Source organism: Chenopodium quinoa, unplaced genomic scaffold (genome assembly GCF_001683475.1).
Source record: "Chenopodium quinoa cultivar QQ74 unplaced genomic scaffold, ASM168347v1, whole genome shotgun sequence".
Classification (NCBI taxonomy): Eukaryota; Viridiplantae; Streptophyta; class Magnoliopsida; order Caryophyllales; family Amaranthaceae; genus Chenopodium; species Chenopodium quinoa.
In genome coordinates, this window is record NW_018744633.1 from 5,370,371 (window position 1) to 5,397,145 (window position 26,775).

The 26,775-nt window shown below is 37.0% G+C and overlaps 4 protein-coding genes across 7 annotated transcripts; 2 read left to right on the forward strand and 2 right to left on the reverse strand.

The window, feature by feature from the left end:
• The first annotated feature begins 689 nt into the window (after positions 1-689).
• On the forward strand, positions 690-5,637 carry LOC110701254 (transcription factor PIF3-like). Of its 3 annotated transcripts, none has more exons than XM_021878870.1 (8): positions 690-1,188; positions 1,680-1,827; positions 1,950-3,111; positions 3,206-3,304; positions 3,408-3,473; positions 3,648-3,707; positions 4,062-4,553; positions 4,973-5,637. In XM_021878870.1, the coding sequence occupies exons 2-8, from the start codon at positions 1,739-1,741 to the stop codon at positions 4,991-4,993; spliced, it is 1,989 nt and encodes a 662-aa protein (XP_021734562.1). In that variant the 5' UTR covers positions 690-1,188; positions 1,680-1,738; the 3' UTR covers positions 4,994-5,637. The 3 variants fall into 3 exon arrangements, with proteins under 3 accessions (XP_021734562.1, XP_021734560.1, XP_021734561.1); XM_021878868.1 differs by having other exon boundaries at positions 692-1,188; positions 3,648-3,713; XM_021878869.1 differs by lacking the exon at positions 690-1,188 and having other exon boundaries at positions 1,198-1,827; positions 3,648-3,713.
• A 737-nt stretch (positions 5,638-6,374) lies between these two features.
• On the reverse strand, positions 6,375-15,534 carry LOC110701253 (cell division cycle 5-like protein). Of its 2 annotated transcripts, XR_002507330.1 has the most exons (5): positions 15,073-15,534; positions 12,447-14,150; positions 9,156-9,437; positions 6,836-8,046; positions 6,375-6,637 (listed from the first exon to the last, which is right to left on the reverse strand). XR_002507330.1 is itself a non-coding variant. In XM_021878867.1 (4 exons), the coding sequence occupies exons 1-4, from the start codon at positions 15,247-15,249 to the stop codon at positions 7,270-7,272; spliced, it is 2,940 nt and encodes a 979-aa protein (XP_021734559.1). In that variant the 5' UTR covers positions 15,250-15,534; the 3' UTR covers positions 6,375-7,269. The 2 variants fall into 2 exon arrangements, 1 of the variants encoding a protein (XP_021734559.1); XM_021878867.1 differs by having other exon boundaries at positions 6,375-8,046.
• Positions 15,535-16,626: 1,092 nt separating this feature from the next.
• LOC110701458 (bifunctional aspartate aminotransferase and glutamate/aspartate-prephenate aminotransferase-like) lies at positions 16,627-18,872 on the forward strand. The gene is made up of 9 exons (XM_021879110.1): positions 16,627-16,776; positions 16,826-16,961; positions 17,059-17,162; positions 17,283-17,535; positions 17,634-17,743; positions 17,927-18,010; positions 18,123-18,293; positions 18,378-18,491; positions 18,616-18,872. The coding sequence occupies exons 1-9, from the start codon at positions 16,627-16,629 to the stop codon at positions 18,748-18,750; spliced, it is 1,257 nt and encodes a 418-aa protein (XP_021734802.1). The 3' UTR covers positions 18,751-18,872.
• A 794-nt stretch (positions 18,873-19,666) lies between these two features.
• Positions 19,667-26,379, reverse strand: LOC110701256 (suppressor of mec-8 and unc-52 protein homolog 2-like). Its single transcript, XM_021878871.1, has 11 exons — positions 26,125-26,379; positions 24,982-25,119; positions 24,843-24,892; positions 24,393-24,507; positions 23,820-23,868; positions 23,619-23,708; positions 22,760-22,828; positions 22,563-22,686; positions 20,892-21,256; positions 20,377-20,760; positions 19,667-20,105 (listed from the first exon to the last, which is right to left on the reverse strand). Exons 1-11 carry the CDS (start codon positions 26,169-26,171, stop codon positions 19,821-19,823), a joined length of 1,716 nt encoding a protein of 571 aa, XP_021734563.1. The 5' UTR covers positions 26,172-26,379; the 3' UTR covers positions 19,667-19,820.
• Between the last annotated feature and the right edge of the window lie 396 nt (positions 26,380-26,775).

Consider the following 26,775-nt stretch of genomic DNA (forward strand, 5'->3'; position numbering starts at 1 on the left):
ACATTTATTATACCGATTTACTCGTGAACTGTCGATAAATTCCCAACTTAATACTTAAAAAAAGAAGGATATTAAATGCTTATATGCAACCCTAAGGGCTGCATATAGCATTACCCTTATTTTAATCACAATTACTATTTAATTTATTAAAAAAAAAAAAATCACAATTACTATTTGATTCAAGAAAGACTGTAACACACGCATAGAAGATGGATTTATAATTTATTGTTCTCTCTTTTTTTTTTTTTTTTTTTTTTGACACAAATTATTTATTGTACTCATTATTATTATTATTGCAACAACTAACTAAAAACAACCATTACTAATAGTACAGAGTATTATGAACTTGCAACTATTTTGGATAATTAATTAAGATTTATTCTTTCAAAATAATAATAATAATAATAATTTAAGATTGATTTCAAAACTAAATTTTATTGATTGTTTCCCATTGTTCCTATCATATTAAACCACACATAATAATGAAATAATCAGCTACTCGTATATACATAAATGAATATAGCAATTAGCAAGTGTCAAAGTCTTCCTAATCTCGTAATAATTTGACTAAAAATCTCACAAAATATTAATCAAATACGACAGGTAAAATAAAACTACATACGGTGATACAGTCGTCATAAAGAAAAGGAACACACAAATATACCGCCAAAGTGAACAAAACGTACACATACAACAAAAAAAGAGTGGGTAAAAAACGGTAATTGAGCTAAAAAAAACAAGCAATAAAAATGGTCAAAAATTGAAATGATCCTAAGCATTAGCATTTAGCACAGTATCCTGTTCTTGTTGCCTCCTCTGCTTTTTTTCCCCCTTTTCTTGGCCCCGCCTATACAGCAACTCTACTAAGCTTACGCCGTCTTCTACTACTACCCACCTGGATCTTCTCTCTATTTCTCTCTCTAAATTCTCTCTCTAACCCTCTAAGTTATAAGTCTTGTTGGATTACAACTTTCTAGATTTGTGTGATTGGCTTAGTTCCTCTTGAAATCTGAGAAGAATTTGATGAAATTCTGATTTCCCAGAAATTTTGTGCCCTTCATTTTTGATTTTTCATGATTGGCTTTTTTGGGGTTTGAGTTTTGAGTACAATTTTAGCTAATTTTAGACCTTTTTTCAGTTTCTGGGTATTCTTCCTTTTGCTGCCAATTTTTTTTATATAATAATAAGGTTGGTGTTTGTTTTGTGTTTTTGCTATAATTATTGTTTAATTTTGGATAATTCTGATGTGGGTTTTTCTGGGTATTATATTTTAATCAAGATTGTATCAGAAAGATTGAATTTTTTAACCTATAATCAGTTCTAATTAGTGGGATCATTATAGTATATGGTGATACTGTGAGTCTGTGATTAAACAATTAGTTTGACTAGTACCTTTAAATTATTCTAATTGTGTGTATCTTTGTGATTAGGACATCAGTTAAATAAGATCTCATTTGGGCTGTTTTTATTTTAATAATTTAGAGGGTTTCCTTCTAATTTTATACTACTGTATATGCCACTCATTCCTGTAAACTTTGAGCATGAATTTCCAAAGAAAGTGTTGAGCTCAATGAATTGTGAAAACATTGTTCTTAGTGTTGGATGCCCTTTAATTTGGTTTTATTGATAGAAATTGAGATTTGAATGAAACTGATTTCGGGTTCGGAACTTGGTTGCAGGACTTGGCTTTGCTAGAAGAGAAGTTTATGTTGTGAAAGATACAATTTTGATCTGTAATATGCCTTTAACTGAGCTTGTTAGGATGTTCAAAGGGAAAGTGGATGTCACCAATGAAGCTGCCTCTACTTCTATTGATCCTTCTTCTAGGTATACTTCTATTAGTAGGCTAATCTTTATAAATTAGGTTTTATTTTGGTGATTTGAATATACCTTTATTTTCCCTTATTGTGTACTTATATTGGTGTATTTTTTGGGGGAATTGGATGCAGACCTGATACTGATTGCGTTGAGCTAGTTTGGGAAAATGGTCAGCTTATGATGCAAGGTAATAAAGCTAGAAAAAGTAGTAATTCAAACAATTTTCAAACCTATGGCCTCAAGTCTCAAGATGGTAGGAGTGGTACTAATTGCTCGAAAATGGCCAAGTTTGGCACAATGGATTCTGTAATTGGTGATTTTCCAATGTCTGTACCTTCTTGTGAAATGGGTTTGGATGAAGATGTTGACTTGGTACCTTGGTTGAATTATCCCATGGAAGAAACTTTGCATAATGACTATACTTCTGACTTCTTGAATGAGTTATCAGGAGTTACAATTAACGATCTCCCTACCGATAATCATTTAGCATACCGGGAAAGGAAAATTAGTTTTCATGGTGATGACCATGATAATTCTGCAAGCCTGAAGCATAACAACACATCTAAGGATTATTCAAGTAATGAGAAGAATAATAGAGGGGGAAGTATTGAGGTACCGCAATTTATGTTTCCCTTCCAGCAAAGTGTCCCCAGATCAGGAATTTCTGATATTACTGGTAGCAATGCAAGCAACACCCACCATGTTGGTTCACGAGACTCCGGTCTTAATCCATCTTCACTAAGTGCTTTTACCAGCTTGAGGTTGCAGAAGCTGGATGCAGGACAGCCTAGCACTACTAGCTCGGGCTTTACAAATTTTCCCTGCTTCTCGCGGCCTGCTGCTCTTTCTAGAGCTAATCATGTGACTGTAAATCCCTCAAAGAGATTAGAGGATGGGAATAAAAGGTGCACCTTTAGTAGTAATCCTGCTAACTCTACACTGGTTAATTTGGATAGTGGTTATTCCCAAAAGGAACCCATATCTCACAATCAATCCATTATGGCACCAACAAACAACAATTCAATTGCTTTGCCCACAAAGCCGCGTGCTGAAGAGCTGCTTTCTGCAAATCAACCTATGTGTAGAGAAGACATAGCTAAAAATCAGGCATCACAAAATCAAGTGTGTGATTCACCAATGAGCAAAGTGGGTACCAGTGGTGATAGAATCATGGAGCCAGTAGTTGCAACATCTTCTGTATGTTCAGCCAATAGTGCAGAAAGAACTTCGAATGAGCCTGCACGCAATTCGAAAAGGAAGTCTCGTGAAACAGAATCAGAAGATCCTAGTGAAGTAAGATTTCTTCTTACTCCTGATGAATATTATATGCTTCTTGTCATTCTAATTTCCAATTCTCATGTTAAGCTGGAAATTGCCTAACTTGCAGGAAATTGAAGAGGAATCAGTGGGTGGAAAGAAACCTTCTCATGGTCGCGGTGGCTCAAAGAGAAGCCGAGCTGCAGAAGTGCATAATCTATCTGAAAGGGTAAGCTCATAGTTTGCAAATTAGTATCTGTAGTGGTGACTAGTGAGACCGGTGACATTTGCAATTGGAAATTAATGTGTACCTTTTGAAATGTTACTAACAGAGACGAAGGGATAGAATTAATGAGAAGATGCGTGCATTACAAGAGCTCATACCCAACTGCAATAAGGTAATGCTTTTGATACGTTCGATGCCTTTGGTTAGATATACCATCTGTGTTTCATTTGAATTCTTGGGGTGTTAAGACTCTAGAGTCTAGAGACAGAAAATCAAGTCAAGATATGTAATTGGTGCTCACTTTTCTATCATACATGACTGCTAACTATTCCTTTCCAAACACTAGGCGGACAAAGCTTCGATGCTTGATGAGGCTATAGAGTATTTGAAGACTCTCCAACTTCAGGTACAGGTGAGCTATTAGGCTGCTGTGGCAGCTTGTTTGGCATAAGTTACAAGTCAATTGAATGGTAATGAAGTTTTATGTGTAATATTGAATTGAACATTGTTGGATGTTCAAGGTATTGATTTTCCATTAGCAAGCATTTGCTTTTCTTCCATTTTCATTACCATCCAGAGGTGTGGATATAAGTGATGATGAAAATGAATGAAAAGGGAAATGTCTGACTATTTAGATGCATTTCGTCGAACATTAACATGGAAGACTTCATTACCGTTCCCTTGATTTATTAATTTGTACTCAAAATGCCTTCAGAAACAGGACAATCTGTTGGCTTACATCAATTAGTGGATGCTGCAGGTATTGTCAATGGGTGCTGGGATGTATATGCAGCCTATGATGCTACCACCAGGAATGCCACCGATCCATGGAGCACATATGCCACATTTCTCTCCCATGGGTGCCATGGGGCTTGGTATGGGTATGGGAATGGGCTTTGGGATGAACATGCTAAACATGAATAACAGCACGAAGATGGTACCTTTCCAAAGCCCACATTACGCTATCCCTGGAACCGGGGCTATGTTCCATGGAATGCCAGGTTCTAATCTTCAGGCATTTCCGCACCACGGTCAAGGATTAGCAATGTCCATGCAGCAAACTCCTACAGTTTCCGTTCCAATGGGTAGTTTTTCGAAGATTCCCATAGGATTAAATGCCTCGGGTGTTGGTGGGTCATCAAATGCAACACATCTAGCACCATCTAGTAGTAAAAAGGATGCTAACCCACAAGTAATTTCTAGCATGGATAGCAACAATGTTAACAGCTCCATGAATCAGGCAACAAATCAGGTATTTGCATTTTTTGCCTACATTTGGATCTTCTAGTGTTGTGACATTATTAGTCTTCAATAATTGAAATCACCACTAGATATTTGCATAATTCATATATTTGAATGAATTTGGAATTTTCTTATTCCTGTGAAAATACATCAGGGGTCAATTATTGAACAACATTAGGAGTTTTAGGACATTAGGATTGTGGTAAAATGACAAATGACAAAGTTGGCTGCTAGCCTATTTTTTACTACTCCATTCGATTTTTACGTTTATTGTCGTTTAAGAATATGGTCAAGTTAATTTAGTTAAGATGATATGTGATAGAGGGTAAAACCAACTGTTTATTGTTTTGATGGTGGGATAAATATTTTTACAACCAACCTTAACGGCTTCACCATAAGGTCCATAACTGTGTGTTATTCAAATTGCAGACATCAAAAGAAGGTATTTAGGAGTCTACTTTGTGCCACAATCAAGGTCAAGATATTAATGCTTCAGAAACTGCTGAAGCTGCCTACAGAAACGACGTAGCTGATACGACTGACATAAACTTGTTGCCTGTTTGTGAATGGAACAGTGGCAAACTGCAACATGTCATCTTCATAAAATGTACAAAAGTATTGACAAGTAACCTGTTTCAAAGTGTATATATTCTCAGATTAGATGTTTGATCAGAGGTGCTCCAAAGTCCAAACTTCTCATCTGCTATCAAGTGCCAATCCATGACCCCTGTTAACGGGAAGTATAGTATGCTCGAGAGTGGCATGTCCGACTAAAATGCAGAGTTTTTGCCCTCTACAAACACTAAGGTTAGGTCTTTTGTAGATCTGTACATCTTATGAGATGTATATGTGGTTTAAGTGTATATTTCCAGATTAAAAGCCTATTTTTTTCGAGGAAATACTAGTATATGATATATTTATCGTCATACATCTCTAATAAATCAAGGGAGCTGTGTCCCCTTGTCATCACCTACATTACACTAAACATCGAGGAAATACTTCTGTAAATGTACACCAAATATGGTGGCTTTGATGATTTTCATAATGTAATACTGTATGAAATGGTAGATCAATATTTTTTTTTCTATTACAGCATATGAAAATAAAAGAAATTATTGGCTTTTCCTCTCTCTGTCTTTATTTTGTATCCAAAGGTTCCAAAGCCACATAGGAAAACATATTCTTCTCAGGCATACTTAGATTTAGCTACTCAATATAGAGTGAAGTAGTGAACTCTTAAGAGATATGACTTTACCCAAACTTGATTTATTTTCGGGTTTGTAGGGAGCCACAAAGGATATTGATGTAGACGGAATTTCATCTCTACTGTTAAGTATCATATCTACTCGTAAAACCTTACCAACTAGACAACTAATTTGGTTGTAGTATTCAAATTGATGAGCTATTAAAACATGTAAGACAAGATTACTTTTTGGAATTAGATGTGAATACACGCAACGTTTGAAACCCACGGTAGATCCAAACCAAGTATTGCTAGTGAAGATTGGAACTGACACATAGGCATGATCTATGTCTGGATATAATTGATTCAGCAATTCCAACTATTGTTAAAGTAGTCAATTCATGGAAGGTAAGCTTTAATGAGAAACTATGAAATGTGGAGTAGAAGTAGTCATAGTTGTACTTATTTTACTAACTGCTCATGATTAATATGGAGTAGAAGTAGAAACCTGATTCTCCCTTCGTCGACTTTTGTTTGCCCAAATTGGTAGAACCAAATGCAATTTATTTCGGAGTAAAACGGTTCTCCATAAACATTTGTCATATGGGACAAACAAAAAAGGACGGAAGGAAGAGTTCTTCAAGTCACTTGAAATTAAGTTCCTTGTATAACGAAACAACCCGTTTACTCGACTTAAAAGACCTACATAAATCTTGTAAAGCAAAAGCTCTAGATGAGTAAAGAAAGATATGTTTAAATCTACAAAACAAGCATACAGAATCTATCACATTTAATACAGCAGCAAATTTAGAAAAGAAAAACATCAAAATAAGCTCATGGTTCAAGTCTTGTCCTCAACAGAAAGCTGAAAGTTCAATTCTGCACCACCATTTGTAAACCATCCCGCTCCTCTAAAGAAAACACAAATAAGGATATAGTCCCATATGGAAAAAATTACTAGGAACAAGATGATTAAAACTCATACGAGAAGACATTACTTAGCCTGGGTCATATCCCCAATCAACGAGAACAAGATTCAGGTTATCAACAAAATTGGGGGAAGCTCAAGCAATTTTAGTATAAGTTGCAAATAGAACAATTAGTATTACCAGATTGAAGCAAGCTATCCTCTGAGAACTTATCCTTGAAATGGTACAGGTGTTTTAAGCAGCTTCCCAGGAAATGGTACAACTTCTAACATACAAATCAGATTGTTGTTTCTGGACAGGTTTTATCTTCAATAGAGATCATTCTATTAGATAAAAACAAAGCCCACACATTTAACGTATTTCAGAGTTGTTCTAACAGCAGAAGACCAGGGATCATGCCAAATACCATGACATGGGAGTGAAGCAAGATCAATTGTTTTTAAATCCATACTCGCTAAAGGAACAATGCACAAGCAAAAATGAAGACCCAACAAACTTCAATAGTCTCATTCGAATCATCTCTTCCACATTCCCTCTTAATCTCTTATGCCTCTTTTAGGCGCAGTGGGCTCCAACAGATAGCAACAACCTACTACTTAAGTTGCAAGTTGGTATCACACTTGATTATTACTGGCACCATCTTCCACCCTTTCTACAGGCTTGCCCACATCTCCATCTATCATAAGTTTATTCCCTTCTGCCTCATTGATCTGGCTACTGAGCTCCCCATCTACTTCTTGTGTCTCCAGTTTAGAGATAGAAACAGGCTCTCCATCGACAAAACCATTGTTCTCAAGAGCTTCCCCAACAGGATGATCTGTATTATCCAAAATGCTGTTGGGAACATTAGTGTCGCCTACATTTTGCTCCATGGCAGCTTCAGATCCCTTAGCCTCAGAAGCAAGAGATATGCTTGGTGTATCCGCAATTGATGCCACATCACCATCTGTGTGCATGATATTTTGTAAACTAGCTCTATTGACCGTTTCAGAAGCTTCACCATCCTCCTGAGGTCTTACATCATCAGAGGAATCTACTTCCATGGCGCTTACAGGTTCCGGAGTTTCAGAGCTCAGTAGTGAAGCCTGATTAGCTGCATTGTTAGCCAACTCTTCTAATTGTTTCTTAGCTTCTATTTCTTCCGCTTTTCTGTACTGATCCATGAGCTGCCGGATACTCTCCAGTTCAGCAACACGATCTCCATAACGTTTCTGTAAAGTTTTCTCTACCTCTTTCTGCTTCTGGACTTCTTCCCAAAGGCCCTTGATTCTAAATGAAGCTGCCATATTTTCCTGTCTCTGCAAAGCTAGGAAGCAATCCAATTCAGTTCCAGCTGTATTCATCTGTTTGAATGTGAGCTCGATTTGTGTCTTCAGTTTATCAGCCCGCATCTGAAATACATAAGCTATAACAGCTTAGCATCATCATGGTTATAAATATCAAATACTACACCTACATATGATCTGTATAACAAATTATATTGTACAAACACAAAGATGAACAAAGGCTGGATGTGGTCTTGACCTATAGTCAGATGAAACCAGCAAGATAATATGGTGAACACCCCATCAGAAAGCATTAACTTATGGAGCCTTGAAGAGCACATAACCTCACATGCATAACCATTTATATGTAATAAATCTATTTCTACAGACACAAACTAGCTAGAAAAGCATGCCAGAAGATTGTGTATTCAAATCTTCTCATGGCCATCACATTTACAGTGCTTCAAAATTTGCAGGACAAATCCACATTAACCCTTCATATCAAACTACACATAATAGTAGCAGCTTCACAAAGAAAGTAAAGATGTCTTATGTCTTAATATCCCCTAACCCATAGTACTTGCTTACATAGTATGAAGACAATTCTAAACACACTATTTTTCTTGAGAGGATTCAATGGAATTGGATTACCCTGTAATTTATCTCTTTGGTTACAATGTGAAGATACCTTGTCCTCTACAGTAATCTTTTACATGATTAATCAACAAAATACCTTTTCTTATTTAATAAAAGAAATCTAGGTATGATCTTTAGATGCGTAACGTTTTTTTTTTTTTTATATTGGTTATCAGAAACAGAACCATTTCAAAAATACATCAAAATTCCATGGTCATATAAAGAACTTGGCTCCCATCAAAATTGTTTCACATGGTAACTTAAAAAGAAAATGGGTGAAATTTCACTAGACAAGTACTACCAATAAAACAGATCTGAGCTGAGCTATGGCTTAGACAGCCAGCAAGTTGATGTTCACTATAAGTACATGAAGTAGAATGTAAGAGAGGTCAATGGCTCAATGACGTCGTGTTTCAATCTATATATGATGCCATTTAATTAAAGTATGATGTTGCCTAACACATGCTGTCCTTATTGGCTTATTTAGAACAACCCCAGCCCCTTAGCCAAAAAATTAAAATAAATAAATTATAAATAAACTGAAACAAATTGTGAATACAGAAATATCAATTAAATAGAAATTTAACATAATAACCAACCTTATAACCATGAGTAAGAACATCAATCTTTTTCTCAAGCCGTTGTGCCTTTTTATTATCATCATCCATCTTCCTCTTAACATTTTCGAATTCATTTTGTAAGGCAGCAAGCTTCTCAACAGTTCCAGCCACACTGGAGAGACCATAAGCATTACGAGTAGGGAAATACATCAAATCATTTAAACAAGTCTTGTGTGCCTCAACAAAATCATCTAAGGTCTCTTCCTGATGTCCCATTGCTACACATAGATACTGCGCCTCTTCCTCAATGAATGAACCAGCCTGACACAAAGAATACAAGCCATTAAAACGTAAGAATATGAATTATACATACTAGATAATACTCCCAACATTGAACATCAGCAAATGAGGAAACTCGTGCACTTCAGTACATTAGATATATGCAGCAAACAGATCATTTCACAAATAAATCACCTACTATATCCAAGTTGTATTGATCAGTTGGATGTGCACAGTGCTTGGAGTGCAAAAGTAACTCATGCTTGAGAAGGGATAAGGGGGAAGGGAAGGAAATCAGCAATACAATTCCATCAGCATCCCTACATTTAATATTTTTTTTAAAAAAAAAAAAATCAGAATCCCTATATATTTTTTTTAAAGTGATGCATATGATGCAGATTTTTTTTTAAAACAAGCATTTATTAATTTGATATAAAATCCACATTTTCACAAATCTTAAACAATGTACTTAGGCCCTATTTGACAAAACGTAGTTGCAGGGGTTGCTGTTAGTTTCTCTGTTGTTGTGGTAGAAGCAGTTATCTAGAACAAGAAAATAGCTGGGAAGATTGATAATATAAGTTTGAGGGTTAGATAAAGTAGCTATTGACTACTTAGTTTTAAAAAGCACGCCTTCGGTAAGGCTCAAGAGTTGGCGCCTTAGCTCTACGAGGCTCAAAGACGTACAAAAGGCACGCACCTTTGAGCTTTTTTCTAGGCTGTTTCTTGCGCCTCATTTTGCACCTCATGTTGTAAAGCATCAATAGCAATTACACAAGTTGTTTTTTTCTAAATGAAAACCCATGGGACTTTGTGACGGGCAGGTTTAATTTAATTCTAGAGTGAGAAATCCCCAATACCCCAATTTGATTTGAAGAACCCTAGATATTGATCACATGGCCCTTTCACCTTTTCTCATGACTCCACTTTTACACTTATTTAATAGAAATTATATTTTTTTTTCTCTATATGATTAAAGTGCGCCTCACCTACAAAAGGCGCGCGCCTTTGCCTTGTGCCTTGCGCCTAGGCTCCAACGACTTTTGCACCTTGGTGCGCCTTGCGCCCTTAAAAACTAAGATTGACTAGTTGCAAGTTGTTACTGGTAAAAAAAAAAAAACCTTAAAAAAAAAAAAAAAAAAAATCTAACAGTTATTCTCGCTTGATAAAAGCTACTCCATAATAATTTCAGCTTTCAATAAAAGCTACCTCCACCACTAAAATTTCATAGACTACCCCCACCACTACATTGCTAAACTCAGATATTTTATAAAGTAATGGGTTTGACTTGGTCAAACCACTAAGGGTGCGTTCTATTCACCTGATTTTTACTTATCTGATCTTATCTGAACTTATTAGCCCTTAGTATAACTTATTTTAGTTATAAATTAAATTTGGGCAGCCTTGATTAACCCTTATCACAACTTATCTGAACTTATTTTTCCCGAACTTATCTTATCTGAACTTTTTAACCCTGAAATAAGTGGAAATAAGGTGAACAGAACTTGGCCTACAAGATACTTAAAACCTAGTGCCAAACATGCCCTTTATAGTTTAGTAAGTTTACACAGCTTGGATCCATCCGTGTAGCATCTAGAACTTCAAGTTATTACATTGTCTTTAGCCAATCAGCCTGATTGAAAATTAGACCTAGCACCTACAATCAATTTCAAAATATTGACTTTCTCTTCCAGGGTGATACTAGCCTTTCTATCAGCCATTAATCATTGAGTACTCTCATACAAGAGTCACTAAATGGAATAACAAAACAACACAATGAAGAACTCAAATTGAAGTTATCAACAAAACAAAACAAAAAAGGGAGCAAATGATTCTCTCATAATTGTAAGATACGGACACACATTCTGCTCTCCATGGCTCTTGAAGTCCTGAACAAGTAACATCATCCTTTCACCTTACAGAAAAAAGGGTCATCCATCAACCAGATGGCTTGAGGCAGAAAGATGAGAGTGCAGTTGACTGCAGACTCAGGTTAGTGAAAGGATGTAGGAAAGCAGCACAGCTCAAGGTCCATTGAAGAAATACCTACAACTCATTTCCCTCCCTCTGTCCTAAAATTAACAAAATGCACCGTGTTGGCAAGGTCTGAGGATGTCAAGGTTTACACCACCTTCCAAGTTCTAGACAGGTCATACCCTACCCCATCTTACAGATCATAAAACCGTAGATATACCCTCGTACAAAAAATGATATACTGCACATTAGGAAATATTGAGAATCATGTCATTTAATAGCCAAGAAAATAGATTACATGAGCTGAAAGAACATAAACAATCGATCCATGAGAGAGAGTTGCCTCATCATCGGTAAAAGCCCTAATGTACCATTCCATTACCATGAAGTAAATGGCTCAAAATATAAGAATGAGGGATTTCAAATCTAAACCCTAGATTGGGGAGTAATATACTACGTATATATCTTCTTTTTCAACCTGGGCCGATAAAAAAAGAATCAATATTTTTTTCACTTTTCATTAAGTGTGCCTCATTTGAATGAGGTGTGCCTAAGGAAATCCTTATCGCCTGGTGAGCCTTAGTGGCCTCCAGTTTTTTATACATATCCCAAATTATGTAACATCTTAGGCTTTCAGCAGTCAGCACAGGATTCTAGTCCTAGATTATTAGATCCACTATGGGGCTTGGTATAGAGGTTCCTATATCATTTGTTCCCAAAAAAAGTAGCACCAAGCTTGAAACGTTGCATTGATGAGTTGATTAGTGACATGGATATTTTTGTGACAAGTAAATTTCTTCAAAAGACAATAATATTTCTGGGATAGAATATTAAAGCAGCTGACTGGTAGGAAAAAAAGCTTCATCAAAACTTGTTGTGGTGGCCAAGTAGTTTATGTTATCCTTAAAGATAAAAGTAGAGAATAGTGCTTCTTATTAATAGTTTATCAATATCAATAATGAGATTCATCATCTGATTTCCATGTTGCCAATTCAGGTTCTTGAATTTTAAATTAAAACCGTTGTAGATTTTAAAAAGGAAATGAACACAGAAATTGGTACATGAATAGAAATTTACCTCTTTCAGTTCATCTAGTTCAAAATCCTCAATGACAGGTACTGTATTAGCACTTCGCTTAGCTGCTTTCTTCTGCTCTTTCTCACTAAGTGGATACTTGGCATTATCATGCTCTAGCAAACTCAGCAACTCTTTTCTCACCATTTCATCTGCCTGCTCAATGTCAGTAGGAGGGACAAATGAACTCTTGTCTTCACCAGCTCTCATCAATGAATTCTTAATGAGCTCAACAGAGGCAGAAGGAGGTCGAGGAAGCTCCCTTTGCAGCACTTTTGACCTCTTTCTGAGTAATGCCTGCTGCCTCGCTTCTTCTGCAGCCTTCTCACGGGCTAACCTATCAGACATATCTTCTTCAATCATCTCCTCTGGATCCTCGGAATCCTCGGGTTCTGGACGAACAACTACTTCATACTCGTTTTTGGGCTCTGGTAGACCACTTAGACCCATACGCAGGTTCCTTTTCAGTTCAGCTTGTCTCCGAAGTTCAAGTTTTGCACTATCATGCATATCCATTTCTTCATTAATACGAAGTTCATCCCTAATAGGAGTTCCTTTGGGGGTCATGCTGAAAGAATTTCCATCCCTAGAGGGAGTCATACCAATTCTCGGAGTAAGACTTGTTCCTCCAGGAGTTGCTGAAGGAGTAAGCATTGGATTAGGAGTTTGAACATCCCTTTTCTTTGGAGTGACGCCAGAAAAATCTGAAGGATGCAAATCTGGGTTGTCTCCTCCAAGCAATGGTGTTTGAGATTCCCTTAGTCTTGCCAGATTTTCAGCTTCCATCATGATAGCATCACCCTTCCCAGCAGGGGTTCTCTGGGGAGTACGCATGGGTGTCATCCCCTGTCGAGGTGTCTGGGAGTAATTTGCAAGAAGGGCGTGGGTTGCACCACTCCCATCAGCAAGATCCTGATTTCCAGCCAAAAGATCACTAGCATAACCCATTCGTGCAATTTCTTCCAACTCCTGGTCAGAAATCTGTGGAGGAGGAAGCATCAGTTTTGACCTTTTTCTAACTGTCTCAGGATCATTAAGTTTGTTGGCTTGCATTATCGCTCCTGGAGCATCTTGCCTCTCAGCAATCTTATTTTTTGCAATGTCTTGTTTCCTTAATCGGGCTTCCCTATCCACCCTTCTCTCTCCTTCAAGTTCATCAATTGTTGTGGGAAATTTAGGTTGCTCTACAGGTCTATCTTCTTCAACAACATCATAAAACCCTGGTGGAGGCCTTTTCTCAAAAGGGATCTCGGCATTATAATCTATACCTTTTCTTTTCCTCTTCCTTTGCCTGACGTCTATACCAGCTGCCTTGAGTTCTCTTCTTTTCTGCAAAGAAGCAAGCCTCCTTGCCTCTTCAAGCTGCTTCTCTCTAGCTTTCCTTTTAGCCTTTTTACCCCTTGTATTGGCTAACCGAGCTCTTGCTTCAGAGAGCATTTCTTTCTCATCTTCATCCATATCAACAGGATCTGGTCGTGCTGGTTTAGACTCTGGATTAGGATCAATTTCTCCAGGACGCAATTTACGTGGGTCATCTCCAGGTTCATAATTATCATCCTTAGTACAGGCTGCATCAAGAAGTTTCTCATATCGCTCAAGACATTGAGATGGAGTACGACCAACAATAGGTGCAATAGTTCTCCACTGAGTTGGCATAAGCTTCGCAAGATGAAGTAGCTTTTCATCTTCTTCTCTAGTCCACTCTGTCTACAAGTTTCAAGGAGATTAAGAATCAGTATCACTTCCTAAGACTTGTTCAAGTTAATTTAAAAGAGGGGGAGAACGTAAAAAAGCAAATAAAAGCTTCATTAAACCTTTTCCGATGTACTTGCTACCAAGAATTGACAGAGTAATACCGCATTCTACCAAGAATGACAGAGTAATACCGCATTCAATTTAATAAACAAACAAACTGAAAAAGGCAAACCAGATTTTTTGGGGGGGGGGGGGGGTAAATATAGTAATAACGAAAAAGTTATCAAAAGGTTTACCAATATCAAGTGCCTCCTACAACACCCCAGCTTATGAACTACACAAAATGTGGTTACACATTATTTGGAACATCACAACAACTAACGTGTAACGATATCTCCAATATCACAACAGCTTTTCTAGGTATACAGATTATATTTTCGAACATCCATCACTCCCGTAAAGTGAGTTCCCATTCCCATCCCCATCCCCATCATTCTCTCTCGAGTCTCTCCAACCTCTAATTAGATCAATTTACTTCTATTTCATCACCATCTAATTTCTGCCAGTGTGAATGTGTGATTAGCATAACTAGAGTATCAGCATACATGCAAGCTTCACCGCTTACACTAAAAAAAGCATATAACTCCGGAATCCGAGATCAAAATTAGATAAGTAAGCTCATAATTACACTCATGATTAATAGCAAGAACTAAAACTCAATCCTTCAACCTAATGAAGAACCACATTCCAATCACCATCACCCTACTACTAATTCAACTTCAGTAAGCATAAAAATCACCAAAAACAACCTTAAATTACATAAAATCAAACCCAAATAACTCGAAAAGCGAAGACAAAATTGATGGAAAATACATTGATAACATTGAATAATCAAACAAAAAATGAGGAGAGAGAAAGTAAAGAAGATGAATACCTTCTTAATTGAAGGGTCAAGCCACTCATACCAACGAGCTTTACACTGTTTAGCAGATTTACGAACAAGGAGAGAAGAAATTCGAGCCCATTGATTCTTCCCATATTTCATAACAGCAGCTTTAAGAATTTCATCTTCGGTGTTCTTCCAAACACCTCCTTTGATCATAATCCTCATCTTGAATCCCTTTTATTAATCGACCCAAAATCAAAATTGTTTTTTAAGGGTTTTTGTGTTTCGATTCAGCGAAGTTCGAATTGAAGAAAAAACGAGAAATTAATCGATTTCTAAATGGGATTTTCTGGGGTTTGAAGGGTATTGATGATGGAAAATTAGGGTTTATGAGCTTTGAAATTGACGGCAATGGCGGGTTCAGAGAAGAAGGAAAGGAGAAAGGGATTAGGGAAGAGGAGAGAGAAAATAATGGTGATGTTTGTTAGTTTTCGTTGGTTTTTCTCTCCCTTCAGATCCGAAACCCGAATTCGATTACTCCTTAACAAAAATGGGTCGATCCTACATTTGAGTAAAACTTTACCCACGTATCGGCCACAAATAAGCGTAAGCACGCCATGAATATTACCTGACTCGGCACGACATAAGAGGTTTGTCGATGAATTGTGAGTTGTGCACGGACATCATCACATCAATATCAACATTTGGCACGAGCTCGACATGATCACACCAGCGTTCAGATAGTGTGAATCTAACATGACATGTAGACTTGGTCATCTCGATTGGTGCCAACCTCTACACTATTTTGTAATGGGTAGAGGCGATGAAAAACAAAAACTTAAAACTTGTGTTTAAGCTCAATCTTGAAGTCTGGTCAAGCCTTACCTTTTGACAATTTGTATGGCCAATGATCAACTCTAATGTCAAGCCTATTGTGGGGCACATATGAAAATTTGGCTTAGTAGCTTGAAAATTGTTGATTTAATTGCAAGTTTACCAATTGTCAATTTGTCATTTTGTAATTTTTTTTTTCTTTCAAGAAGATAAACTTGTTGCATTTTCTCCTCAAGTGACCCAACCCCCTTGTGCGTGGTAGGAAAAGAAAGGGATCCTATAGGCCGAAATCAATCACAGACCAACCCGACTCAAGTTAGTGAGCTAGACCGTTTGGGAGCGAGTGGAGGTTAAGGGAATCCCAACCCCAACGTCCCCAATTGATGTGTTGTGATAGGCATGTTGAATCATTTTTTGGTTACAGTCTTGTTTCATGCTATTCGTGTACTTTTTTATATTATATTCTAAAAAAGAAAAAAGAAAAGCACAACATTTGCCCCTTACCTTTTCTAGTTTTCTTCCATGCTCTTGATTTATGTGCCAATTTAAAGTATATTTTCATGTTAATATATGTTCATTTGAATAAAACCCCGTAAACATAATGGGTCATACAACACTTCCTTTGCATAATATTATTCAAATAATTTTCACACGAGCTAATTATAGATTGATTTAAACCAAGGAAGAATGCATCATACAACAAAGAAGACACAGCTAATACAAGTGATATATATCAGATAGTAACAAAGTGTTTGAAGAGTTCAATTCATGGAGTTTGATATGTCATTAAGTCCTAGAGTTATGTGTGTAGCGCCATCCAAAACCGGGGCGATAGCAGAACAAGCAACTGCACTTGCACAAGCTGGTGTGCCTGTCATCAGCTTATCTACTGGAGAGCCTGATTTCAACACTCCTTCAGTTATTTCTCAGGTCTAACTATTACACCTTTCACATCGCGTGCATTTAGATTTATACTAGTAGCATTACTTATCAAAGTTATATTGTACAGGCTGGTATCAGAGCAATAGAAGAAAATTACACAAGGTATACACCAATTGCTGGTAAAGTCGAGCTTAGAACAGCAATCTGTCACAAGCTGAAAGGTAGTACACTAGTACAGTGTATAAACATTCTTGTGTTATGTTTATGATTGATATGTAGGCCTTAAGGTTTACCTTTATGTTGATTTATTTGTCATAGAGGAGAATGGAATCTCTTACAATCTCGACGAAATTCTGGTAAGTAATGGAGCCAAGCAATCCATCTTTCAAGCAGTGTTTGCGGTTTGTTCTCCAGGAGATGAGGTACTATAGTTAAACTCCATGCTGCAGTTTTAAGGTCATGAAATAATTCAGGCTGCTTTCGATGTCTGAGTAATTTTTTTTTGGTGTATCATGTTGTCAAGCTGTTTATTGTATATTCAGGTGATAATTCCTGCTCCTTATTGGGTGAGTTACCCTGAAATAGCGAAGCTAGCTGGTGCAACTCCTCTTATTCTTCAAACAAATATGGCTCTAAACTTTCTGTTAGACCCAAAACAGCTTGAGGCAATGCTTAGTGAGAAGTCGCGGTTGTTGATTCTATGCTCACCTTCCAACCCAACAGGATCAGTTTATCCTAGGGAGCTCCTACTAGAAATTGCTGAAATTGTAGCCAGGCACCCCCGCCTTCTGGTAATTCCATCCTATTTCTATATATATGTCATTTTGATGCAGGTAATATCTGATGTATGCTGAGTTCTGATTGTTTTGTGGCGGTGTTGTTTAATTCCGTACTATCTGATGAAATATACGAGCATATCATTTATGCACCAGCAAAGCATACTAGTTTTGCAGCACTACCGGACATGAAGAATAGGACCTTGACAGTTAATGGGTTTTCCAAGGTAGCTTAGAAGATTCTGCATAAAACAAACTTCTAACCAATTAAGTCCGTTATTTCATCAGCTTAATCTGCCCTAAAGAAAATATTGGTGGCTTAACACGTTTAATTACTTTCGGAAATTATGTGAAGATTGTATTTAATGTAATATCCATACTTCCATTGACACTAAATTTTAATATCTTAGGCCTTCGCCATGACTGGATGGAGGCTTGGGTATCTTGCTGGTCCTAAGCACTTTATCGCTTCTTGTGGAAAGATCCAGAGTCAGGTATGTATGTAGTCCTGTATTGAAAAACTGTCTGACAAGATTATAACAGCAGTAAACATGAGCACAGAGATAGTAATCCTGGTATCTAACAAATTTTCGGCTGCTGTTATAGTCCACTTCATCTGCTAGCAGTATATCACAGGCAGCTGGAGTTGCTGCTTTAGGAATGGGTAAAGCTGGCGGCAAGGAAGTAGCAAACATGGTCAGTGCTTTCAAGGACAGGCGTGATTTCTTGGTAAATAGATTGAAGGATTTACAAGGTGTTAAGACATCAGATCCTCAGGTAATATCAAACCTGATGCCGTGTTAATCATAAGATTGCGCTCTTTTAAACAACTCTGACTTTTAATTTGTTGCTCTCTTGCAGGGAGCTTTCTACCTCTTCATTGATTTCAGCTCATACTATGGTTCAGAAGCTGAAGGGTTTGGCACGATAGATAGTTCGGAATCTCTCTGTTGTTATTTACTCAAGAAAGCTCAAGTAATTACACTTCACTTGCTTCTGTTTGTTCTGTTTGATCACAAACAAGCTTTCAATCTAATTCGAGATGGCACTTTATTTCTTAAACTAATGCAACTCTCTCTGATGTAATTCCTGTTTTAAGGTGGCGCTAGTCCCGGGAGATGCATTCGGAGATGATAGGTGCATAAGAATTTCCTATGCAGCATCTCTGTCCACCCTTCAAGAGGTCATGCAGAGGATTGAGAAAGAGCTTGCTCAACTCAAGCCACCAGTTTAATACTAGGCAAATACTCTGTAACTTATGATCTAATATGCTTATTTGTACTTTTCAGTTTTTGTTCCTTTCATACGAAAAACTATGTTAGGGTGCCTTGAATAATCTTCAAGAAATAAAATATCACCAGCACAAATACCATTTGTTGTATATGTTGATTAACTAGAAGGTTTTGATAATCAGTATTTCATCTGTTCGGAATTAGTTGTCACGTTAAACGTGACATGATTTTACTTTTTACACACTTTTTACAATAGGTGTGCCAAAAAAATCTTTCTTCCTTGTTACCTACATCATAATTTATTACTTCATGCGTCCCAAAATAATAGGCACATTTGACTCTAATAGTCAAAACATACTGACTTTCACAGTAAACCGTTCTTTTATGATAAATAATTCATTCATTTCTAAAGCAGCTTCATTCACTAATCACTATGAACTGGCAAGCTTATTTTTCCATCACCGATGAATAACCTTGGCACCCCTAGTTCCTATGCACAAACACAGGCTCACCAACATTTTTATGACAATAGATTTTCATACATTGTTGAATTTGCTCCTATTCAGTATTATACCAATTTTTCTATCAATTTGGACAAACATCTGATCCATTTAATGAAACAAGAGAGAAATCTGAGAAACCATGTCCTCTTTCTAACAAAGTGCTAGAAGAATGGTTCACAATATCTGCAGACCGAAAAAGTTCAGAGGCCTTCAGGGCAGTTATATGCATTCTCCTTCTGAGGAAAGGCTAGTGTGTGTAAGAAGATCGATGAAAGGGACACAGATAAAAAAGGCTCAGGTTTCAAAGAGAGGGAGACGCTGAGCTGTGATCACTTCAGAGTGGTAGGAAACGTCTGACATATCAGAGGGGCGCGCATGGTGACTAAAATTCATGCACTGTGTTCGCTCTTTTTCATTAGAAATGTTTCTTTCTCTATTTTATGCGTAATAAGATTATATTTGAAAGATAGATACAGTTAACTGCTCTGATCAAGTTCTGATGATATATATTATGTAGAAAAAACAAAGATACAATAGCAACAGCAATAGTGATAGTAAAATGCAATATTCTAACTTATACGAGGCTTCTTTCCAGAAGACTGTACATCATCAAAAGGTGGACTATCACCATTGTCACCCTTTTCCCCCTTCTCACCCTTTTTCCGAGCAATGATTTTGTTAATCTTGTGAAGGTCATTGTTGAGCTTTTGCTCCTTGTTCTTTCGTGTTTTTCGTCCATCTTGCATCTTTACACCAAATTGGAAAGCAGCTTTTGGCATTGCTTCCTTTTGCTCGTTGTACTGGGCCCACTCTTCCTCCGTCTCAAAATCCCACCGATGAAGACGGCCTTTGGCCTATTGAGCATTTTAATAAAGCGAGCACAATGTTAGCACTAATACACAATACGAAGGGGCATGGTAGCACAACACCTATACAGCTATGCTACTACTCCCAAGCCAAAGTACATGCCCCCACCCCCAAAAAATAAAATAAAAAGGTGAATAAGCAGAGTGTGGACTTGTCTAGCATATAAACTTAAAGCTCTAAGAGGCATTATAAGGCAAAATGAATAAACAGCCATGCAGGCACAAAAGAACAGAGAGAAAATGGGGAAAAATCACTTACACGTCCGCCCATATCCATTTTTGACAAGTCACCTTCATCATCACTGTCCACAACCTCATGGTTATATGATTGATAACCAGGATAGCATTCAGAATAACTTTCAGATATGAAGTTGGGATCCTTTTCCCGAGAATCCTTTTCCCTCAGTTGTTGAAGCCTTTGATCATCTCGCTTAAACACAGACCCTAATCCTCGATCCTTCTCCTCTTGACTCATGAGACGAGGATCTTGAAGGATGTTTGCATTTGCTTGCATATCATAGGCCTGCATCTGTTGGAGATATTGATCAGGATAGACCAACTGATCAGCATATTGGTAGTCCTGCCACTCCCCTTGATAGGTACCACCATCTAGAGCTTGAGCATGTGCAGCAACATAGCCATTCTGAAAAGAACCATACAAGAACATACAAGCATAAGAATTTGGCACATCCATCCACATGCTATCAGAAATCCTGACAGCATTATTTATATACATCTCAACACCAAACAAATGATCATCCCCAGCAAACTTACAGCTTGATTCCAATCCTGAGATGGATTGGCTGCAGGTGGCACAGGTCCATAAACAGGTTCATTAAAATAGGAAGGCCTTTCCTTGTTCCTAGGAGACTCTTCCATGTCTTCTGAAATGGGGCTCTGACTCACAGCTTTGCTGGGCACTTCAAAATCAACACCATCACCAATAAAGATATCATCCTCTTCAGCTCGAGCAACGGCTGGGCCTTGATTGTCTCTAGTATCAAGAGTGTCCTTTCTTAATGGTGGGGGTGGGGGTGGCGGGGGGAGATTTTCTTCATATTGATTCTTTGATGACAGGTTATCAGGCTTTGGTGGTTTCTCAAAATCATCATACTCATTGATAACAGTAGTGAGTTTTCCTAGCCAATGACAGAACAGAGGGGAAAAACAGATTATCTTCCAGTAGAATTGCAAAGACAGCACAAAATAAATAGAGTTGCAAGAACCAGAATCATATGCACAAACAATGTGAATCATAGACGAATGCAAAGCTGTTCTATTTAACAACATAGAGCACAGAAAGAAACACCCCCCCCCCCTCCTTCTTTCTTCCAGGTTCAAAACTTTGGAATGTTGACCACATAGAGATACAAAAGTAGCAAGGTTAAAATTTCCATTTCATACACCCTTTTTAAGAGGGGTATATAGTGTTGGATTATGAGGACTGAGGCAACCTCAGGGTAGTACTAGGTGTGCAAGTTGCATTTTAAACAAACAAATGACCAAGTCTCTGAAGGAACCCAACTGGATAATTGCCAATGTTTAGTTTGTATGATATACACACATACACACCATAGACATTCAACCATTTTGGGATTCTTTGAAATGTCATGTATTCTGGCCTAGATCATGCACACAATTTAAATTCCTTCCCAACTCTGGAATGTGAAATAGATTTTTAAATTAACGCCTAGCAAACAAATTATATATAGAAGATAGTGGACTTGTATGCTTTTTGTTCCATCACTAGTCTTTCTTGACCTTGCTACTCTTCCCCTTACCTTTAATTCTTCCACTCTACTCACAATAACTATGCACTGATACCTCCAACCTATATTAACCTAAAGTTTGCCCACTCAGCAATACACAAAGGTCGCATATTATTCCACAGTTCAGGAAATTGTATAATTAAGGGCTCTAAATCTTGACCCCCGCCCCCCCCCCCCCTCTCTCCTCTCTTTGAAATTGAGTTCTATCACGCAGAATATTGCAGGAAGCACACCACAGCAACCCGGAGTAGATACTGCCATGAACGGGTCTAGCCACCTAGGTAGTTAGTCCAGTGCACACAATGTTAACCAGTCAAGACTAACATATTGCTGTTGGTGTTTTGTTAAACATTTTTATAACGTAATTACTAAGTAGTTAAACCACTGACACGTATTGTACAGCGAAGACATTCTTCTAGTAGACTGAGGGTTTGAGGCAAAGCTGCTCAACAGCCTCAACTTGATACCAAAAAAGAGTAGGGCAAAGGATATGCATAGCCAGCAACACTTCAACTGTGAGTTTGCAGCTTAGTCAGGTTAAGACAGCCTCAGGGAGATATGCAAAAGACTTTAACATCCTCCTTTCGTTACAAAACTAACTTCATTTTTTAAGAGGTAATAGTCACCTGTGGGGGGATAAAAAATCCTACTGATAAACACAAATGCATCATCATACCTTTGACTTCTTTCTCCTTCTTCTTTTTCTTGAGAACCTTTCCAGATGATCCTAAACGGAGATAGGACATAATTTTTGCAATCCGGTCCAGCACAGAACCATCAACATTTACAGTGACCATTTCCTGCACAAGAAATTAACACATTCAGATGAAAGTTTACACCCAAATTTGAGCTATACATAGAAAGATTGCCAACCTCAGGTACTGGGCAGTCAGCTTTACTTCTATGCAACGTAGTCGGGATATCATGAGAATAAACATTTTCCTGCAATGCAATAAGAAGTAGCTTTGAGTACATCCGATTTACAAACTATCAAGCAACAAGACATTCTTAACAGAAATTCTTCATGTACAAATCTGGATCCTTCAAATTTAGTAAATAGTTCAAGCTTTCAAAGAGCTCATTCAAGAATCACTCAATCTATTACTCAACAGAAGTGCTTTGTAATCAGCTCATAAGGATAAAGATATGCAAAACAGATACTTTTGTCACTTGTGGACTGCTCGGGTAAGTGCAGACATTTTCCCCAACAACAACCAAAAAAAAAACACAAAGTGTTACACTACAATCTGTAATAAAGATGTAAATTAAAGTATACGAGAAGATAGATGCTTGCTTATTGAACGTAAAGATACCTATATGATAGCTGTACAAGATATAAATGACTTTATATGATTTACAATGAGATCATAAAAAATTAAAACAAAAAAAATAAGAATTGGAGAGAATATTCATATAATTAAAACATACTTCATATATCTTTGGAAGGATCAGTTTCCAGGTATTAAGTGAAAAAAAAAATAAAAAAATAAAAACAATCAGCCTAGTAAATCTGTTAGGATACTGAACCAAAACTCAGAAGATAACAGCAAAACAAAATTATTAAAAGTTCTTAAGAAACTGAAACTTTCTGAGTCCAAAAAGAATTATAGATAACCAACAAACTAAAAAAAGAACGAGGCTGATCGGCAACACAAGACTTGTTTCAATTTCCATATATAGAAGATAAATGACTGTTAAATATAGCACAAATAACCCTTATCCAGTAACTTACCATGTCAAAAATAAATGACATTCGTCCAGGAAGAAACATCTCATTAGTTTTAACGACACTCTGAGGCTTGATCATCCATTGATACACAGACTGAAAGGGGTTTAAGATAATTAGTAATAATAAAAGTAAGTCACAAGCACAAAGCCATCCGTCACACTACAATCTAACAACAACACCTGGAGAGAAGAAATATTAAATAACCTTTGCAGTTGCTGTTCGGAATGATACAGGCTGGTCATCTTTAACTGGTCTGGAAAAGACAAAACATTCTTTCAGGGCATAGCAATAAGATAAAACTAAGGACATTCACCAAAATAAAAAAGATTAAGCTATGATCAACATCAATCTTGGCAGTTTTCATGCCGACCATTGTTGTTCTAAGAACAGTCCAATAGTGAGACCATATTGATCTCTCCATACTCCGTCCCACAAAAAACTTCTCATCTCTCTCTTATTGGCTTATTGCTTGTCCCACAAAAATCTTTCCATTTCTTCCTTAACTACATTCTTAGAGGATCAAGTTCCAGTGTTCAGATACAAATACAGAAATAGAACCCCACCATTTGTATCATTTTAAGATTATTATGCTATGGAAAGGGAAACAAAGAAGAGCTTGCGAGTTGAGATCATCTTGTCTCGATAATGGGCAACAATCTCAATGGAAAGTGTGAAAAGTTTCGCCTTGAGACCACTGTTAGAGGTGTCCCATAAAATGAGTCATACAGGTCCAAGATAAACAATTGACACATAAGAAGTCCTAGCAAAAGCAATCACCTGGATTTTCCATCAGTTTCTTCTTCAGCTTCTGGCTTTTTGTCCATCTCACTTCTTACTTTGTGAAGTAAAGCATAATCCAAACCCTTGACCAAGTGAGTATGCTCAACATCACCTGGAACAAACATAAAGAGTCAAAATGTGCAACAATTCAGATGTTAGACGAGTGGTTCATGTGCAATATAACCAAATTCAGTAAGATTATGGAGATAAAAGAAACTCTAAAAATCCAGCGAGATTATAAACATAAATTAGTAAGGCCATGCATGACATCAAAATTAGAAACCAAGAATTACCAAGTTAAATATAGTTTAAAGACATATAATAAACAACAATCAATTAGCAACATTGGATGTCACATTATCACAACCAATAGGCATCAGGGATTACAAAAACATATTCTTGTCCAAATTTGTGTATAAGAAGTTGAATATAGTACAATATACAAACCTCCGAGGTACTTGCTCCGCTCAATTGCCAACTTGTGTGAATCAGCTGCCCTGCAATTCAAAAAAAAAAGCAGCTGTTAACATACTAATCCAAAGCATTTTTTACAACCACCAAAGAAAACTAGACACGAGAGCCTCACTTGAGATCAACATTTCCAGGAGGAGCAACAGCATGAAATCCCAGATCGGCTGGCTCGTAATCAGGATTTTGGTCTTCTCTCCGCTCCTTTGCACGATCACGATATCTTGGCAGTTCTGGTTCTTCTGGCTTCTCCTCCCTTAAAGGTTATATACATAGCAAAAGTCAACAAAACCTCACACACGAAAGCAATCATTTCAGAAACGCATAAATCATCATTACAATTAAACCAAGGAGTACAAACATAAGATGTGCGTTCCAAATTTTTATGTCATAAAAAGCATACTCAAGACAACAAACAAGACTTAAAACGATTTTACAACAAGTTACAAAGACCCCCAAACCCTTCAAAACAACAAACAGCACAAGTCAGAAAAGGGTTTTTTCATCATCAACATAAAAGAAGAAAATGCTAAGTTACTAAGGAGCCTTGAATACATCGTTGATAGAGAGAAAATTTAACAGATTGATTTGCTTCATCAAGAAGTTCAGGTGACTAGGGCAAGGAGTATTTGTGTACAATACTACACCATATTTCCAAATAGAAATAAGGATAACTTCTAAATAGAGAAACCATGATAATCCCAACACCATGCTAGGTTAAACGATTTACGAAATTGATGCGCATTTCATATTGTCTCTACAAAAAGGTTTATAAATAAACCTAGCAATCAGCTCAAATCCTAACTAAATTTAATGGCAAAAGAGCTTCCATCAACTTGATTTCACTTAGTGCTCAACTCGAACAACTAATCTTCCGTATTGAACAAAGATAAAACCGACTTTTCCAAACTCAATGTCATGACTTATACCACCCCCAACAACATCCTCCATATTCTGCCTTTTTTAGTTTTTCTACATAAAGTGATCCCAAAGTTTCCCAATATTCTGTACTAAATTCAGCAATTAACCCAGAAGATTAATAATCGCAACGAATTCAATTCAACCACATTACAACTTCTAAAAATAACTACTCAAAACATAAATAGGTCCAATCATAGTTTATACGGCAATCAGTAAGACTATGGCCATTACAAGAACATAAATTTATGAAATTATATATAAAAACAACATAATTGAGCTAATTTATGCAACATAATTAACAACATAATTAGTAATAGTAATAGTAAGAGGAGAAGCTTACTTTCGACGGAGGGCCTTTTCTTTGTGATATTTTTTGTTAGCAGGCATTGTTTATTGTGTTAATTGAATTGGGGATTTTTCGAAGTATTGAAATTTCAGCTTGATTTTGGTTAGAATTGCAGAAATTGTCAGTGAATTGATGGAAGAAGAGGAGAGAGAAAATGGGGTTTTGCGAAAGTTAGGGCTTTTGGTTTGTTCAGGGGAGAAATAGTGTGTTTTCTGTAATCAGGAAATCGATTTGATTAAAGGTCTGTTTATCTGGTCTTAATGGTGCTTATGATGCGAGTCTAGTTTGAGTTCGGGATAGCTCGACTCGACTCATTAACATACCAAGTCGAGTTTAATCGAGTTAAGTTTTGACCGAGTCCAGCTTTGATCAAATTTGATTGAGTCGATTTTGAGTAGGTTGCATTTGATCCGTCATAGTAGAATTTTGTCATTTGAGAAATATACATTATGATGATGCGAGTACATAAATAATGTTTTATTTATTAATTGTTAATGAAAAAAAAGTTTTTTGTTTTTTTTAATCAAACTAGTTTAATTTTTAGTGAATATAATATTATATAAAGGAATTCAAGCTTCTCACGGGCTTTTGAGTCGATTATGAGCTATTCGACTCAGCTCATTAACATTTCAAGTCAATCTCAAC

Excerpts from the sequence above, each read along its gene's own strand:
- LOC110701254 (XM_021878868.1), top strand. The coding sequence starts at position 1,739 with ATGCCTTTAACTGAGCTTGTTAGGATGTTCAAAGGGAAAGTGGATGTC. Across the intron at positions 3,714-4,061 it reads CTCTCCAACTTCAGGTACAG|GTATTGTCAATGGGTGCTGG; the intron begins GTGAGCTATTAG and ends TGGATGCTGCAG. Across the intron at positions 4,554-4,972 it reads TGAATCAGGCAACAAATCAG|ACATCAAAAGAAGGTATTTA; the intron begins GTATTTGCATTT and ends TTCAAATTGCAG.
- LOC110701253 (XM_021878867.1), bottom strand. The coding sequence starts at position 15,249 with ATGAGGATTATGATCAAAGGAGGTGTTTGGAAGAACACCGAAGATGAA. Across the intron at positions 9,438-12,446 it reads AACTAGATGAACTGAAAGAG|GCTGGTTCATTCATTGAGGA; the intron begins GTAAATTTCTAT and ends TCTTTGTGTCAG. Across the intron at positions 8,047-9,155 it reads TTCTTACTCATGGTTATAAG|ATGCGGGCTGATAAACTGAA; the intron begins GTTGGTTATTAT and ends TATGTATTTCAG.
- LOC110701458 (XM_021879110.1), top strand. The coding sequence starts at position 16,627 with ATGGAGTTTGATATGTCATTAAGTCCTAGAGTTATGTGTGTAGCGCCA. Across the intron at positions 17,536-17,633 it reads GCACCCCCGCCTTCTGGTAA|TATCTGATGAAATATACGAG; the intron begins TTCCATCCTATT and ends TTAATTCCGTAC. Across the intron at positions 17,744-17,926 it reads CAGTTAATGGGTTTTCCAAG|GCCTTCGCCATGACTGGATG; the intron begins GTAGCTTAGAAG and ends TTAATATCTTAG.
- LOC110701256 (XM_021878871.1), bottom strand. The coding sequence starts at position 26,171 with ATGCCTGCTAACAAAAAATATCACAAAGAAAAGGCCCTCCGTCGAAA. Across the intron at positions 24,893-24,981 it reads CCTGGAAATGTTGATCTCAA|GGCAGCTGATTCACACAAGT; the intron begins GTGAGGCTCTCG and ends TTTGAATTGCAG. Across the intron at positions 23,869-24,392 it reads GAAACTGATGGAAAATCCAG|ACCAGTTAAAGATGACCAGC; the intron begins GTGATTGCTTTT and ends TGTCTTTTCCAG.